Genomic DNA, 16,272 nt, shown 5'->3' with positions numbered 1-16,272 from the left:
TTTCTAATCTCAACATTAACAGGCTGTTACCTCTGCCAAGGAGGTAATGTTTTTATTTTGCATTGTTTATTGGTTTGTCTGTCTGTCTGTTTGCAGGCACTTTCCAAGTACCCTCCTAGTTTTCTCGTGATCGTGAGATAATCCACAAAGGATCTCAACATAACAAGCTTTGTTATCTCATAACTGACATAACCCAAACTGTTCTTGACTGAATATTACATAAAATCACACACGTCGTTTCCTGATCATTACAGACTCTAATGGGGTAATCATTTGTAATTTGCAGACATTAGACATTAGACATATTATTATGTTGCCACTCAGATTCAAAATGAGCAGATAACTGTTATTATGCTGTAGCCCCTTAAAACTCTGTCCCTGTAATGTTCCTAGAGGGACTGATAATAGACAAGTCTGCAATATTCTTTTAATATTCCTATTAGTGACTAAAAATGTGCCTGTTTGCTTAATATATGTAGAAAACTTTGACTATGAAAACAGTGCCCTTTCTGACAGATACATTTCTGAAGTCAATATATGTCTATGGGGTTAAAGCTATTAAAAATTCTGGGAATTACGTATATATTTTTGTTCTAAATAAAATAATGTAGTGCCTATAGTAGAACTAATGTTTATTTATGTAAATTAAGTATCAATATCAATATTAATGACAGAATAAATTGGAAGAGAGGACTATTGTTGTTGATAAGGATCAAAATGTGCACACAAGTAGACACTTTATGTTCTAAAAGTTTTTATTTTTATTTTAGCCACCGTATTTACTTCAGTTGCACTGACTCAAAACAGCACAAGAATGGAGGCAATTCTGGCACTATGTATAATAAAAAGCCTTTAATATTGCACAGCTGGCCTTTTTAAGTAGGCTACACTATTCACATAAACTCTTTCCAATTTCTTCCTCTGCTTTGAAGATTTTCTCTTCTTATTTATCAAATAGACCCCAGGTAGTAATTGGTTAAGTAACCTCTTTACCTTCAAGCTGTGATTTTGGGGTACCTCAGGGTACCATTCTTGGTCCACTACTCTTTCTTCTGTACAGTAATAGCCGCTTTCCAACCAAGTAGTTACAGGAACGTAGTTATAGAAAAAGTCCACTTCCAAGCAGATCTACTAACTACTCTCCCCCAAAACCATTTTTTCCATTTGCATTCGCACTGGCCAAGTGGCCATAGGGACTATAGAAGGGGTAAGGGAGTGATGCAAGCACGGCAACGGTCTTTATAGTGTTAAAATCAGAAAACAAATACACCAAAAAAAGTATGAACTAAATACTAAATCTAATGTATATAGCATATTTGTCATACTTTAAACAAGTCTCCCAAAGAGAAACGGGTATCTCTCTCTCCCCCGCCTCTGCCTGCTGCGCTGTGGACGTGTGTGTGTGTGTGTGTGACTGTGTGTGTGTGTGAGTGTGTGTGTGTGTGTGTGTGTGTGTCCACACTTGTGGAGTTTAATTCCGAACAGTACGACAGTTAACCACAGGTTCCCTTATGATGGACATGTGTTGTGATATTTAAACAAACCGGCAGGCACCTGCTGGCTGTCGCCTTACTTCATGGCTCTTCTCAACTCCTTCTCAACTCCTCCGCATAAATTTTCCCAAGAATGCCTAAATTCGAAATCTAAACAGTTCATTTCTCGCCTAAAACGTTGTCAGAAGTGAATTTAGTGATGAATAAGATGGCAAAAATTGTTAAAATTTTCACGTTGTTGGTCTGTCTGTACCGGAAACCCAACCTTCGTTGACCTAGGTCCCTATGCTGAAAAGGGAACAGCGAAAAGACCCTGCCCTGAAGTAGGAGCTGAAAGAGTTACAGGAACTGCAGCCAGAGGAACTTAAAAATCCCCAAATTGGTCCAGTCGGAACAGGAGAAAAAAAGGGTTCTAGGAATTTTATGTTCTAGGAACTGCAAAAATTCCTCCGGTCGGAAAGTGGCTAATGACTTACATACTGTACAGTCTGTTGACATTCACTTTTCTCTTATACTGTATACAGACAATACAGTAATGGTCTTCTCTGACACAAAACACAAAACTCTCTTTTGATGTTAATTTCTTCTTTGACTAGTTTCATGCACACCATCTGACTATAACTGTACATATAAATGTTAATGTATATATTTCCATTTTACTAGGAAAGTTTTGTCTCTGTCTCATCCCGTTTTGGCTATTATTGTAAACAGCTGCCATTTAAAAATGTCGACAATAACATTACATTACATGTCATTTAGCTGACGCTTTTATCCAAAGCGACTTACAATTGCTATATATGTCAGAGGTCACACGCCTCTGGAGCAACTAGGGGTTAAGTGTCTTGCTCAGAGACACATTGGTTGATGTATCGCAGTGGGAATCAAACCCAGATCTCCCACTCTAAAGGCACGTGTCATATCCACTGCGCTATCACCACCCAATAACAGACCAGTTTCTTTATGCACAGTATTAACCTGATAACCTGACATTCTGTACCCATAATCAAAATATATTCAGTGGTTGTCTAAATATTTCCCTCAACAGTGCTACTTGAAATTTCAATTGTAGATCAGGCTGTCAAAAGCTGTTTAAAAGGCCTGCAAATGTTCCTAATGTAAAGTATATGTAAGTAAATGTAATCTAATTTTACTCTTTCAAATGAGGTCTTTTTCTAAATTAAAGAACGCAGTGTGTTTTAGGAATGACCATTTTGGTTGCAATTACCCAGTCCTCGTGTCTGCCAGAACACAAAGCTAGATTTGTGTTAAGATCCTGCAGTATGAAGCCGGCCAGCTGACAGAAATAAGCATGGTTTCCAGCCAGGATATGGTATCTCGTGTTGGCCATTTTCCCATCAGTTACAATAAAACAGCTTGAACTATTAAACAGTAACATACAAAACTGAATCCAGAGAAACAGGAAGTCTAAGTGATGAGACAATGAATAAATGGCTGCCATGGGGACAAGATGTAATCTGCAATATTACATCTGACAGCGAAGCGTTGTCACTTTTATTGCTGCTTAATTATGTTTAAATAAGCATGCAAATGGTGAAGAGGCAAAAAGGCTTTTTTTTACTTCAGTGAATGCTGAAATGAAATGTTAGTTTAAACACAGTTGAGAAAACAAACTTTCTAACTAACTAACAAACTAATATTTGACATTTTCATCCATATATGTACACAAGCATAGTCTTTCTACTGTGTCACCCAAAGACTTGAAATCTCCTGTCACCAGACGGGGTGCTGGGCGATGGTGGGCAGGTATGGTAGTTTAACTGCAAAGGGTGCAGGAGCATCAGGGAGAAGTGTGAGTGTTGGAGTATTCACAATCAGCACCAACCTGATTTATGGACTGCACATTTGAATGAGATAGGATATGGACATATATGATACAGTACAGGATGATGTGACTAAAATGACTCTCACACCTGTACTACACACAGTACATTACATAAAGCATTCACATTGTATCATGTACACACTGTGTATAGTCTCCAGTTTGGATACAGTTATTTGACCAGCAGATGGCAGTGTGTGGCATCATTAAAGAATACTCATTTTCAACACAGTGTGTTAAACTGGAAAGCTCCAGAAGGATTATTTCACTACATGTGGGGTGACATGGGGTGAAATGGTGTGTGCGTACGTGCGTGCATGCGTGCGTGAGTGTGTGTGTGTCAACATACGTGGGTTTCGAGGCCTCAGCCTGGTCCGTCTGCAGTTTATGTCCTCCCTCCACCTCCATGGTGCAGTAAACAATCCTGTTTGGAGCCAACGACTTCAGACCCTGGACTTCCATGATTACCACCTGCAACACACACACACACACACACACACACACACACACACACACACACACACACACACACAAACAGACATATATTTAATATATACTATATATCTACACATTTTACACATACATTCAAAACATAGCCTAAAAGAGCAAGTTTGACCATACACTTGGGAACAAAAGAAGGAAAATCCAATATTGTCTCTCTTCCATTTTGTATGTCAAGATAGCTGATCAAACAACCGATGCAGTTGCTGTCAGTGACAAACTGTGTCTGTATCTTTATGCTGTCAGACGACTGCAGTAACTTTAGTAACATTTGAAGGTCGGTGCGCAGAAATAACTTAGCTTTAGTTAGCGTGTGGCTTTTATGAGCCTCAATTAAATCACTATTTCATACTTGAGCAGTTGTCTACAGGAACTACATGAACATAATAAGAAATGTCAATACCTGCACCGGTATTCTTTTAAAACAACAAATGGATTGGCAGGAACATTTTGAGCAGAAATTCATTGCACTTCTAAGCAAACTTATCAAATTAGGACTTATTTGGTGACGTCAAATATTTAATGACTTGTTTGACGTCCCAAATGGGAAACTTGATATGCAGTCAGGAGTGAAAGATAAAAAAAGAAACACATTCAAGCAACATACAAATAGACAAGGCAACAATACAAAGACTTGAGTACAAAAAGGTTTCCTGTATGTAATACACACAACACCATTTATCACCACTGGAGCAATCTCTAAAAACAAAACAAAAAAGTACTACATTACACGTGCAAATTAAGCCAAGTTATTGCACATGGGACAAAGGAGTTTTTACTCCTATTGCTCTTGAACCGAGGTACTCTAAATCTGCGACCTGAGGAGAGTATTACTAACTCAGAGTGAAGGGGGTGGTTTGTGCAGTCTAATATAGACCGGGCCTTGCGAAGTACTCGCTGGTCAAAGATAACCATCATGGGGTACTCTGGGAAACCTATCACCTTGCCAGCCACCTTTACAATATGGCAATAACAGCTGTATGACTGTATATTTTAACAGAAATTGTCCTTAAAACATGATTCACAGTTGAAATTTAGTTTTTTACATTTCAAGTTGCATAATTTGTGGCCCAACAACTTTTGTCCGTACTTTTACTTGTAACTGTGTATTTCTACAGTGTGGTATTAGTACCTTTACTTATAAAACGTAAAAGGATCTGAATAATTCTTCCACCACTGGTTATCAGACTGAATGGAAACAATTTCTGATAATGAAAATAATAAGTCATTTTGCGGGGGTTGTGACGCTCAAAAAAACGTATCCACTGATTTACAGACGTCTCCGTCGCCATGTAAGTCGATGGGAAAAAGTATATTTGGGCCAGAGGGTATCACTTGATGGACACGGAAAATGCAACTCTACTGTTTGGCTGATGTCAAATTGGCTTTAAAGCCTGGTGCACTTCCTGGGGGCCTGGTCTGACTCCACCTCCAGAATCTGCTGAAACAGCTACAGAGTAACAGAAAGAATACATTTCAAACTGGCCACACATAAAGTCAATATTTTGCAAGAAAGAAACATTTTCATTAACATTTCTAAATCTTGCAGATTGATTAAATGTTATCTGCTCTCTCAATACTTTTGTCATTAGTAAGCTATATACTGTACATATATATACATTGTCCAGTGGGGTGTCGGAAGGGTTTATGTTGATATCTAAATAAGAATTGGCCTACTGAAACCAAAGCCTGTCTTGAGTAAATGTTTACTGAGCCTTGCCAGACCCCAATGGGATAAACACAAATTGTGGGCAGGTGCTGCCCGGCTAAAGAGAACATCCATTGTACAAAAGATAGAATTTCTCCCACCTCACCCACATTGTATTTTTATAGAGAAAGAAAAGGGACACTTTTCTCTGAGATGCTATAAATCATCAACATGGAGGCAGTAAAATAATCCTGGTGCTGCTTGACTGTGAAGCTTCTTGGGTCTTGTGGAGGATAAACAGATATTGGACAGGTAATGTTTCACGTGAGTGGTAAGGAGATACTACACTCTGCCTCCATGTCCTTTCCAAGATAGAAATGGCCTGGAAACCAATTACAGCAGGGCGAGGTTCAAAAAGTCTGTCAGTCAGTAGAAATCCTGGGAGACATTTCCTCTCATTAGACACACCATCCACAGTGCATGGGGGAAAACACTGAGGTGGATTCATATTGCAATATATGGGCTAACTTCACAATCAGAAGGAGAGCTTTATTGGCCACTTTACTCATTTATGTCTAAACCTGTCCACTATCCTGGACCAACCTGACAGCCAGTGCATTGCCTAAAGGGTAATTTGTGTATTTTTCAACCTGGACCCTATTTTCCCATGCATTTGTGTCTAAGTACCACAGTACCTCTCCGACCTCCTCCATCCATACACCCCACCCCGAAACCTTTGGAGACAGCGCCTTTAGTGTTGCAGTCCCATCCCCCTGGAATACCCTCCCTGCAGAGATCCGCAATGCTACATACCTGGAAATATTTTTAAAAACTCCTGAAATACCACCTGTTCACCACAGCCTACAACCTCCTTTAGCTAACAAGTGTCCTTAGGTTTCATGAAAGGCGCTATATAAATAAAAGTTATTATTATAATTCATATTATTATAAAGTCATTAATGTGAACAATACTCTTTGAAATTGGTCTAGTATTGAGTAAGAACGCTGTAACAGGCAGCCATGAACCGGGCTGCAATGTAACCCTATTGGGCAAATGTGCATCGTCAGTTTCCATCCACTAAAAGTGCTGTTTTTGCCGCTGACAGGCTTACATTATTATTCTAAGTGTCTGACAGCCATGGACGTTGTTAGGCCTATTTTAAGGAGGCTGAAGCTACCCTAAAATGTCCCCCCCCCCCCCCAAATAATAATTACAAAAATAATAATAGATTTAGATCTTTACATCTGTGTGTGTCGGTGTGTAGTGAGTAAACCAGCATCATTATTCCACCAACCTCCAGGGTGAAGGACAGCACCACGTCAGATTTGGACAGCGTGTTCTCGTCCTCCTGGCCCATGTCCATGATGGATGCGTTGTGGCCTCGTTTCAGCTTCTGCAGCTTGAACTCTCCTCCCTTGGACACAGGCATGCTCTCCAGGTTGGCCATCAGCAGGTTGACGGACGATCGCAGCTCCTCGATGTACATGGCCTCCATCTCTCTAGATGCAAACCTGGGAAACCTTCCACCATGCTGACCACAACAGGAAGGCACACATTGCATTTATCAGCATGAAAAAAACACTTAACTCCAAACTTCGACATGAGTCTAGAGCAGAGATCTTCAACAGGGGGTCCGGGGACCCTTAGGAGGGGACTCAGAGTTACTGCAGAGCAGCCCCAAGTTATTGTTTAATCATTTAAAACAAAATTTCAGAAGTTAATATGTCTGAGAATATACATAAATATCATTCCAACATATTATTAGCAAAGATAGATCGGCCTGTTTGTGATTTGTTTTTAAATTTACACAACTTGATGACAGGCTTATCGGCCTGTAACGTAGCCGCTAAGGTAGCCATCCACAGATACAGTTAATCTTAAGGATTCACTGTGCTACATGTATGTTTAACAATAAAACAGGTTTAAATCTATGAACCTCAATAATTATTTCAATAGCTTAGTATTGTATGCACCATAAAAAAGGTATGTGTAAAGGCTTAGTCCATTTTAATATGCAAATCAATTTCATAAAATATGCAGTAGGAGGTCCCTGCTCTGTCTCTCTTTCAGCTATGGGGTCCTTGGCCTTAAAAAACTTGAAATACCCCTGTTTCAGAGTATAGGTCAGTTAATCATGTGATAAAATCTGAATACTGTAGATCTACAACTTCAAGCACTTCATCTGAATATTGATTAAGGTCAAGTGCTATTTACATTCAATATTCAATAATCAGTATTCTTTCATATATTCCCAATTATTTACTGTAAGTCCATCCATCCATTTGTCCACCATTCACTCCATCAATCCATACATTCATTCATCCATTTGTCGCTCCATCCATCCATCCATCCTTGTCCCCTTACCCGAGCTATCTGGTCTGCCATTTGCAGGCGTCCGTCCAGCTCTCTTCTGATCTGGGCTGCCTGCTCATCTGGGTTGTCCAGCTGGAGAAACACACACAGACACAGAGTGAGCGTCAGAAAGCCGCACCACAACAATTAGGGTTAATAGTAATTAGTATAATAGCAAAGATTTTAAAAAAATTAACAAAAGGGATAAATTTACTAAAAGGTGACTTATTATGCTCATGTTCAGGTTCAAACACTACAACAACAAACAAACACTTTATATTTCTCATACTGCCCATGGCTGCTGCACCTGTATTCAGCCCCCCTCCGAAAAGGATGTGCCATTTCTGTGTCTGTAGCTTTAAATGCTATTGAGGAGGAGAGAGGGGAGGCCAGGTGGAGGGTGGGGGTGTGGCCTTGACCAACTGCAATGTCTCAAAGCAGAGAAAGGGGAGGTAACCTTTCCCCTTATGACGTCATAAAGGGAAGATTCCCATCTGAGCTTTCATTTTCTCAAAGGCAGAGCAGGATACCCAGGGCTCGGTTTACACCTATCACCATTCCTAGCCACTGGGGGACCATAGGCAGGCAGGGGAACTCATATTAATGTAAAAAAACTCATAAAGGGAAATTTTCATGCCATGGGACCTTTAAAAAAAAAATCATTTGTACAGACAGGACAGATTTACTGCTCAGCAGTTCAATGTTCATGTTATGATATCAAATCATTTTATGTTTATTAGACAGGTAATGTGTGTGTAGCGTGTGGTTAATTTATGATTTTCCTCTCAAAAGGCTGTGTCCTGCAAGCCCGCTTGCACCCATTATCTCAGTGAAGAATGCCCTCTAGGGGACAGTATTGTTACCGTATGTCAATACCTTCCCTTTCCTCTCGGCCAGGAGAGGCTTGCTGCTTCCCAAGGCCAGTGACACACAACAGAGAGCAGGAATCAATCTGATAACCATGGGGGATTCATCAGCCGGAGCAGGCTGAAGGCCGTGCTGTCACACAACTCTGTGTGTGTGTGTGTGTGTGTGTGTGTGTATGTGTGTTTGTGTGTGTGTGTGTGTGTGTGTGCGTGTGTGTGTGTGTGTGTGTGTGTGTGTGTGTGTGTGTGTGTGTGTGTGTGTGTGTGTGTGTGTGTGTGTGTGTGTGTGTGTGCGCGCACACGCTCAATGTAAGTCTATTGTTCCCACTGCTTTTATCTCTGTTTTAGTCTCTGAGAAGAGCAGACTGCTGCTTCTGAAGAAACTGAAGAGTTGCAATGATTAGTATCGATTATTAGACACTAGGGGTGTTGAAACTAATCATCCAAGCAGAGGAGCCACACGTGATGCTGCCACAACCTGGCTGTTATGAGGCAATGTTTATTATAAGCTCATTTTTGTTTTCACCAGGGATCCTTCTGTGTGACTCCCACATGCTTTTCAGCCATGGAACCCTCCACAGATGTTAACAGTCAGGAAGAAATCTTTTGATTCACTTTCCCAGCAGAAGGATGTGACTTGTCACAAACACGATCAAGTTCTTTTGTTGCAGAGCGTGGGATGAAAACAGTAAAACTTTTGAGGAGATGCATCATGGATGACCTGTCAAACTGTTATAGGCAACCAAGGAGCCGTGTCTGGCACCAACACTGTGTAGCAAAAGCAGCCATTAGAGCAGCAGCAGCTTCTGTGTCTATAGAGGATGCCTTCAGCTTTGGGTGGAAGTCACCCACGCTTTGGCATCACTCAGAGCCTAGTCTATATCCATGACGTTCCACTTCCAGTATTGCTCCGGTGTCGCCGGAAATTCCGCCGGATGTCCTTCATTTAGGCCAGCTGTCCATTACCTTCATCTTTCTTTGTGTTGGCGTTCTAAACTCCGGTGGATTTATGAGGACTATGGTTAGACTAACTGCTCCTCAGATCTCTGCAGGGTAAATCCAGACAGCTAGCTAGACTATCTGTCCAATCTGAGTTTTCTGTTGCACGACTAAAACAACTTTTGAACGTACACGTTCCACCAAAACAAGTTCCTTCCCGAGGCTATTTTGCAGCGGCACCGTGGCTCTGTCCAGCACTTAGTGCCAATTATGCCAATTAACCAGAGCACATTTTTTTCCCATCCCGGAATGCTGTGTGGACTAGCCCGACCCTCCTCTGCTGTGCTGTTGAGGAAGGTCTGGCAATGCGAGACTACTCAGAGCCCAACACACACTTACTGTTCCCTACATAAGAGAGAAGAAAATTGTCTTGAATAAAAATATGCTGTTGTGCCGAAGTTACGCACATACAGTAATTGTAGAAAAGGCCCCAAAGTTATGTTAGTGTTGCTGTTATTTAGTACATTTGACCATATGGTGTTTATATTTTTCACATTTACTCCCGTTTATTCAGTGCTTGTAACAGGGTAGCCAAAGCGCGTGCTGGTTTGTATATTATAGCTGACGTCACATAGTTAATAAGCAGTATGATACAGTTAGTCGGTCAGTTGGATTGTGGTTCTGAGCAGCACCGCCGAAGTCCATTAATACCTGACAATGGACACATCTCGAGGGGCGTTAACCCGCTTATACCATGGTCACTTGCCCAATAACATAATTTTAAAACATTAGTTTATATTTTAATTTGTTTTACAGTCAAAATCTAAAGTTTATCCAAACATTTCCCTGGTTATGCCTGAGGGTTGGACTAATACCTGGAACAATCATTCCCATCCTATAAGGTTCTTATGCAATGCAAACATTGTTCACTCCTCCAGGAAATAGGAAAGACCTTAGATACGACTTGAAACCCTTAGCAACAGGAGATATTTATAATCCGCTCAGCTCGTAGAACCCTTCAGCTGAGCTACGAGCCAGAAAACCTAAACCTAAGAGCCAAAGTCAATAACATTGGGTACAGTTGTCAATCAGTAAACATAATTTGACAGTATGTTGAACATCAAGACAAGCTAGCTATCCAGCCATGTCATTGTCCCCAAAAGAATATAACGACTTTTACGAACAATGTTATCCGCGATGTGTAACGTTAATGGCCGCAGCCTGAAGTAGCGACCTGAACAGTGAACGGGATGTGCGATAACGTTATTCGCTGTGAAACAAAGTCAGTTCATAGGGGCAGCTTGTGTGTTAGCGCCATCCTGTGGTGTTCAGAGGATGAGTTGGAAATAACAGATTCACATTTCCTTTTTGTTTTAATGTAGCGCATTCATTTAGAACAGTAAACAGTCCGTTTCAACAGAACTCCTGTAGTAGCTGGCAGAGCCATGTCTTTCTCTATCACTCTGGTAGCTTGGTGTCCTCCATCACTTTTTTATGGACACCCTGCAGCCAATCAGAATAGAGTATTCACCCAGACCATGGTATAAACATGTTTATACTTTTACTACTTGTTGTTAGGATTGTTAAGTACTTTTTGGTTGAGTAAAATAAGAAGTATGTGGTGTTAAATATTGTTATCTGTACCGCTATCGAGACTTCTCTATCGAGGCTTTGCTAGCTCGAACGGAACATTGGTGATGTATATTACTGCTTAAGGAGGAATGAGATAGAAACCACACTCACATTCACACTCACACACACCCACACACACACACACACACACAAGAAAGAGGAAGACATAAACAGAATAATAACCATCTCTCAGCTCATCATTTCATACTCTGGAATATTTGGCCTTAATTGGTGTTCTGGCAACACACCTGAGTGAACCTGGTGATAAACCCAGAACTAGCACCTATACTGAGCATCTACCCATTATCTTCACTACAGTAATGGAGTGAAATGTGAGGTGGTACACATCCTGCGTAGACAGCCGTTAGCCTGTTGATTAAAATAGAAGCATATCTGTTCCGTCAGACATGCAACAGACGACTGAAAAATGTGTTTGAAATGCCCTCTGCAGCCATTTCCTTTTGCTGCTGCTTTACATTAAAAGCACTCTGACAGTGAACTACATATAATACCAGAAGTCATAGGAAATGTGCTGCATTTGTCACAGAATTAGGGGAGCTTTGTCAGCAGTGCTATTGCTCGATATGAAATGGTGCACACAACAAGATATGGACATATTTGCTGCTTTTTGGTCGGTGGATTAGTTATTAATATTGCAGGGAGAAGCACATCAACTTATTTGACCTCGCCGTGCTTTCCTATGGAATATCATGCACAGGAATTTCCCCAGTGTGGGATTAATAAAGTCTATCTTATCTTATCTTATTTGCAATGAATCAGCATGGCTTGAATGGTTGCAGTTGTTTATTGCTCAGCTCAATGCAAGTAGGCAAAGCCCTGTTGAAAAATGGCATTAGTAGCCTCCCATGCGAGTGCATGCCCATCTCAGATTTTGGGGACAGATGGTTTTAGTCATATTTATTAAAGTGCAATATTCATAAAAAATATTATGACTGACCTGACTGGACTCACTCAGACTCATTTATTGCCTTGAAAATTGTGTTGTGTCCTTTCCCCGATTTGGACTTTTCTTTAAGGAATCTACTTTACTTCAGCTGTAGTGACAGACAGGACAGGTAAGTAGAAAAGAAAACAGACAAGTATAGAAGGCTGATGGGATTGTTCTCTCTCTATCTATCTCTCTCACTCACACACACACACACACATACATTCTCTCTCACCCGTCTGTCCTTGCCATTGATTTTCTTCCACTGGCTGCATTAACATCTTGCCAGAACACCCACCCCTGCTGCTACCACTGACTGAGGAGCACCTTTGAATTACAGTTGTCTCTCAGGCATGCACGGCACACACACACACACACACACACACACACACACACACACACACACACACACACACACACACACACACAGAAGACAGTTAAGCTGCAGGCTGTCAGTCTCATTAAAGAAGGTATGCAAATATGTCCTGCTTTTCTGTCTACTCTGTTGTGAGTCTCACTTTCATCTGCTGTCAGCATGACTTCTGGGTCCCTGTAGCAGTAGCTCCAGTTCGGCCGTGCATTCTGACAAACACACTTGGCTGTGATGACATTCGTACTGGTCGTTCAGGGTAAGAAGGTAAGCTTTATTCATACTTCGATAAAAACATGGACAGCTGGGGATCGTACGCGGACACACACTCTTCTAAACATACTATAGGATGACTGCATGCACACACGTGCATTATAAACAAGACGGCGACCTCACAACAGCAAGAAGAAGAGCACCCTTGTATAGAGTTTGCTGCATTTAGCTGCCCAAGAAAAAGTCAAAAAATATATGTATGCAGCTGTTTAACAAGAAAAGGACCAATGGTGAATATGTGATACTTACAAAAAGGGTTTTGTAATATACAGGTATTTTTGCTTTTTTTAAGAGTTTATTGTTTTGCTTTGAAGATGGATTTTCATATTTTTTGTGTACCTTAATTTATAGGTTGATCATTTAAGAGTCCAATCCAGTTGAATGGAGAAAGAAGAACACATTGTCCTGTCTCACTTCTTTCTGTGTACTTTTTCTTGCTGTTACAGGTTAGTTTACACCACATAAAGTAATACAGACATTTATAAGATGATCGTATAAGCAAGATGGTATCGGCACGCTAATGTGTTGCTAATTAAGTTAAAAGTGAACATTAAAGCAACACTATGTAACTTTTCCTGCTTCGGTCCCCCTACAGCTTGTCTCATTGGAACTACAGCTCGCGCTAAAAGTTACATAGCGTTACTTTAACTGAAATAACGGTAACCTCGTATGTCCCGTAATGGCGTCATGTCTACTTGTTATTTTACCGATTTATCTACATGCTATTATTTTGTACTGTTTTTTATCAGTGAGTGGCTCCTGGACATTGGTAAAATAATAAAGTCAATGTGTAGCAGTTCATATTGCAGCCGAATGTTTATTAGGTTATAGTTGTTTATCAAATTAATTACTGCTATTCTTGTTCCGGCTACAATAGCTTGAGCTAACGGGTTAGCCTTTTGTTCGTGTAGCATTTGCTGTTTAGTCGTTCCCGCCAGTGACGTTTCAATACGGACTTACCAGGTTTTCCTTGCTCATGTATTATGTATATATTAGGCAGTTAGTAGGTATATGTTTTACTATTGAAATGTGTTGATCGATCTCAGATGTAAACTCAGTCTCTTCTATTATAATTAGTAATAAATACTAAGAGAAATGGTGAAAGTATTCACATTAGACACACCTTAATGAGAAGGTTGATGTGTTACTGTACTGTATATTGCATTAGTAGTCTCAGTGAAGGTCTAATATACAAAGACAGACATTTATGATATGTTTTGTAAAGAAAAGGGTTTTATTTGTACGTCAACGAGGAAAGAGTATATTTCATAGTTATGTAACAGATGTAAATAGGTCTATGTAACGCTACATTTTCTTGTTAAGGAAGGAGGGACAGATAGGCAGAATAGGCTAAAATAAAGACAACTGAGGAAGCCGTCCTGACACAGGTAGAGTCATGTGAAAAATAACAGAACGACGTCCCCGCCCCCTCTCCCCCCCTTAAGTTTATTGCACTGTTGTTGCGATGCACCAATGACGGTCCAAAGGTGGCCGTAACTTTTTGATATGATCCTTGATCGCTTTAGACATGAACACAAAGGCACAAAGCAGTGCTTCGAAGGACGTGTTTCAGTTTCTGCAATAGTTCCTGAGACCGTCTCGTGAGAAAGAGCAATTCAGTGAAGTGCGATAAACCTCCTCTACCAAATATGTTGCTCTCTGTTGTGTTTTGATCAGCAGGGAACAAAAAGGGAATGCGTTGAAAAAAAACACAAAACAACACAGACAGTTCTTCTGCTGTCTCTTGTGTATACCTGCAAATATGTTCCCTTGAAGTCTAGCAGAGCCCTCTTTCTACTGACTGAGCTAATTTCCTCTGCTACTCTTAAAGGGTAATTAGGTTTTTTCCAACCTTGACCCCATTTCCCCATGCATTTGTGTCTAATAGACTGATGTGAACAAAAATCTTGTTGAAATCGGTCCAGTATTGAGCGAGATCGGAATGACGGGCTGACACGAACCGAGCTACAATGTAACCTAATGGGGCAATTGTGCAGCCTTGCTTTTTGTCCAATAAAAGAGTTTTTTTTTTTTTTGCTACTGACGGGCTCAGGTTGTTACTAAAAGTGTCTGACAGCAGTATCGATCTCAGGACGTGACTGTTTGTCCGAAGACAGCGGTGTGGCGAGTGGAACGCGAGGCGAGAAAAAGGCGTTCAGGGTCTGTTGTTTCGGAGTAGGCTACAGAAATGATAGGCTCCTGTTATCTAAACAATTTTTAATGTAGTGGTTCAATATTTAAATGATTTTGACAATGTGGATGAGGTTGTTATTTTTCAGCCAGAGTATAGGCTATGGATGAAGTATACGGACGAGGGAGAGAGAGAGAGAGAGAGAGAGAGAGAGGGGGGCTGCAGCTGCGTGCAGTGTTTTGTGCGGTCAATAGGCTATAATACAGTACATCCATGCTTTCGTGTCATCTAAAAGATGGTTCGTATTTGCTCATGTCTCACAGCCCTGTTGATTAGAGGGGGACATCCTCTAACATGGTGACACAGCATTGTGTCTGAGCTACAGTATATCACTGGACACATCCAGACCACAGACATCTGGCAGCAACAGGTCCCACTCCTGACAAGGAGCATATAGGGGCACAGCACCCACGGGAGCACTACCAATATCCCGAGCCCTCCAGCCCTCAAGCCGCTGCTTCAGCCTCCTCCGCCCGGTCTCTCTCTCTCTCCGTCCGTAACGTTGTACTCTGGCTCAAATGAATACAAGTGGTCATCGAACTATAACGACCTCATCCACATTGTGGAAATCATTTAAATATTGCGGCATGGCACTGACAAACGTTTAGATAACAGATATCATTTCTGTAGCCTACTCAGAAACACTCCCTGAACGCCTTTTTCTCGACTCACTAGCCACTCGCCACAGCGCTGTCTTCGGACAAAAAGTCACGTCCTGAGATTGATAACGCTGTCAGACACTTTTAGTAACAATCTGAGCCTGTCAGTGGTAAAAAAATAAATAAATCACTTTTATTGGACAAAAAGCAGGGCTGTACAATTGCCCCATCAGGTAACATTGCAGCTCGGTTCGCGCCGGTCCGTCATTACGATGTGACCAAATTCAAAGATTTTTGGTCACATCAGTCTATTAGACAGAAATGCATGGGGAAATAGGGTCCAGGTTGAAAAAAAATGGTAGTTACCCTTTAAATACTGCAGAGGTTTTGCCAGAAATGGACTATTGTCAGTCAACACACTGCTGTGTCATTGAAGGATAGTCTGAAAGAAGTGACCAATGCCAACAGTAGTAAATGGTTAGCGTTATGTGACCTAAGGGACTGTTCGGTATTTATGGAATGGACCACCGGAGGAAAATAGGGGAGGGTCATGGCTTTTTATTCTTTGTTGAGGGGAGGGTCACCCAAAATTTTATAGTCTAGGAGGGGGTCACACAACTT

General features: G+C 41.0%; 1 protein-coding gene across 4 annotated transcripts in view; it reads right to left on the bottom strand.

The window, feature by feature from the left end:
* The window catches only part of cadpsa (Ca2+-dependent activator protein for secretion a), a 244,851-nt gene that overhangs the window by 152,443 nt on the left and 76,136 nt on the right, over positions 1 to 16,272 (bottom strand). For all 4 annotated transcript variants that reach the window (XM_039796735.1, XM_039796736.1, XM_039796738.1 and 1 more), the window contains exons 4-6: positions 7,848 to 7,928; positions 6,778 to 7,014; positions 3,683 to 3,804 (exon numbers count right to left, since the gene is read on the bottom strand). In XM_039796735.1, coding sequence (XP_039652669.1) covers positions 3,683 to 3,804; positions 6,778 to 7,014; positions 7,848 to 7,928 — 440 coding nt within the window. The remainder of the gene's footprint in view (positions 1 to 3,682; positions 3,805 to 6,777; positions 7,015 to 7,847; positions 7,929 to 16,272) is intronic.

The sequence above is a fragment of the Perca fluviatilis genome, chromosome 4 (genome assembly GCF_010015445.1).
Source record: "Perca fluviatilis chromosome 4, GENO_Pfluv_1.0, whole genome shotgun sequence".
NCBI lineage: Eukaryota > Metazoa > Chordata > Actinopteri > Perciformes > Percidae > Perca > Perca fluviatilis.
The sequence above is the reverse complement of the archived record's forward strand: the minus strand, read 5'-3'. Positions and strand labels throughout refer to the sequence as shown.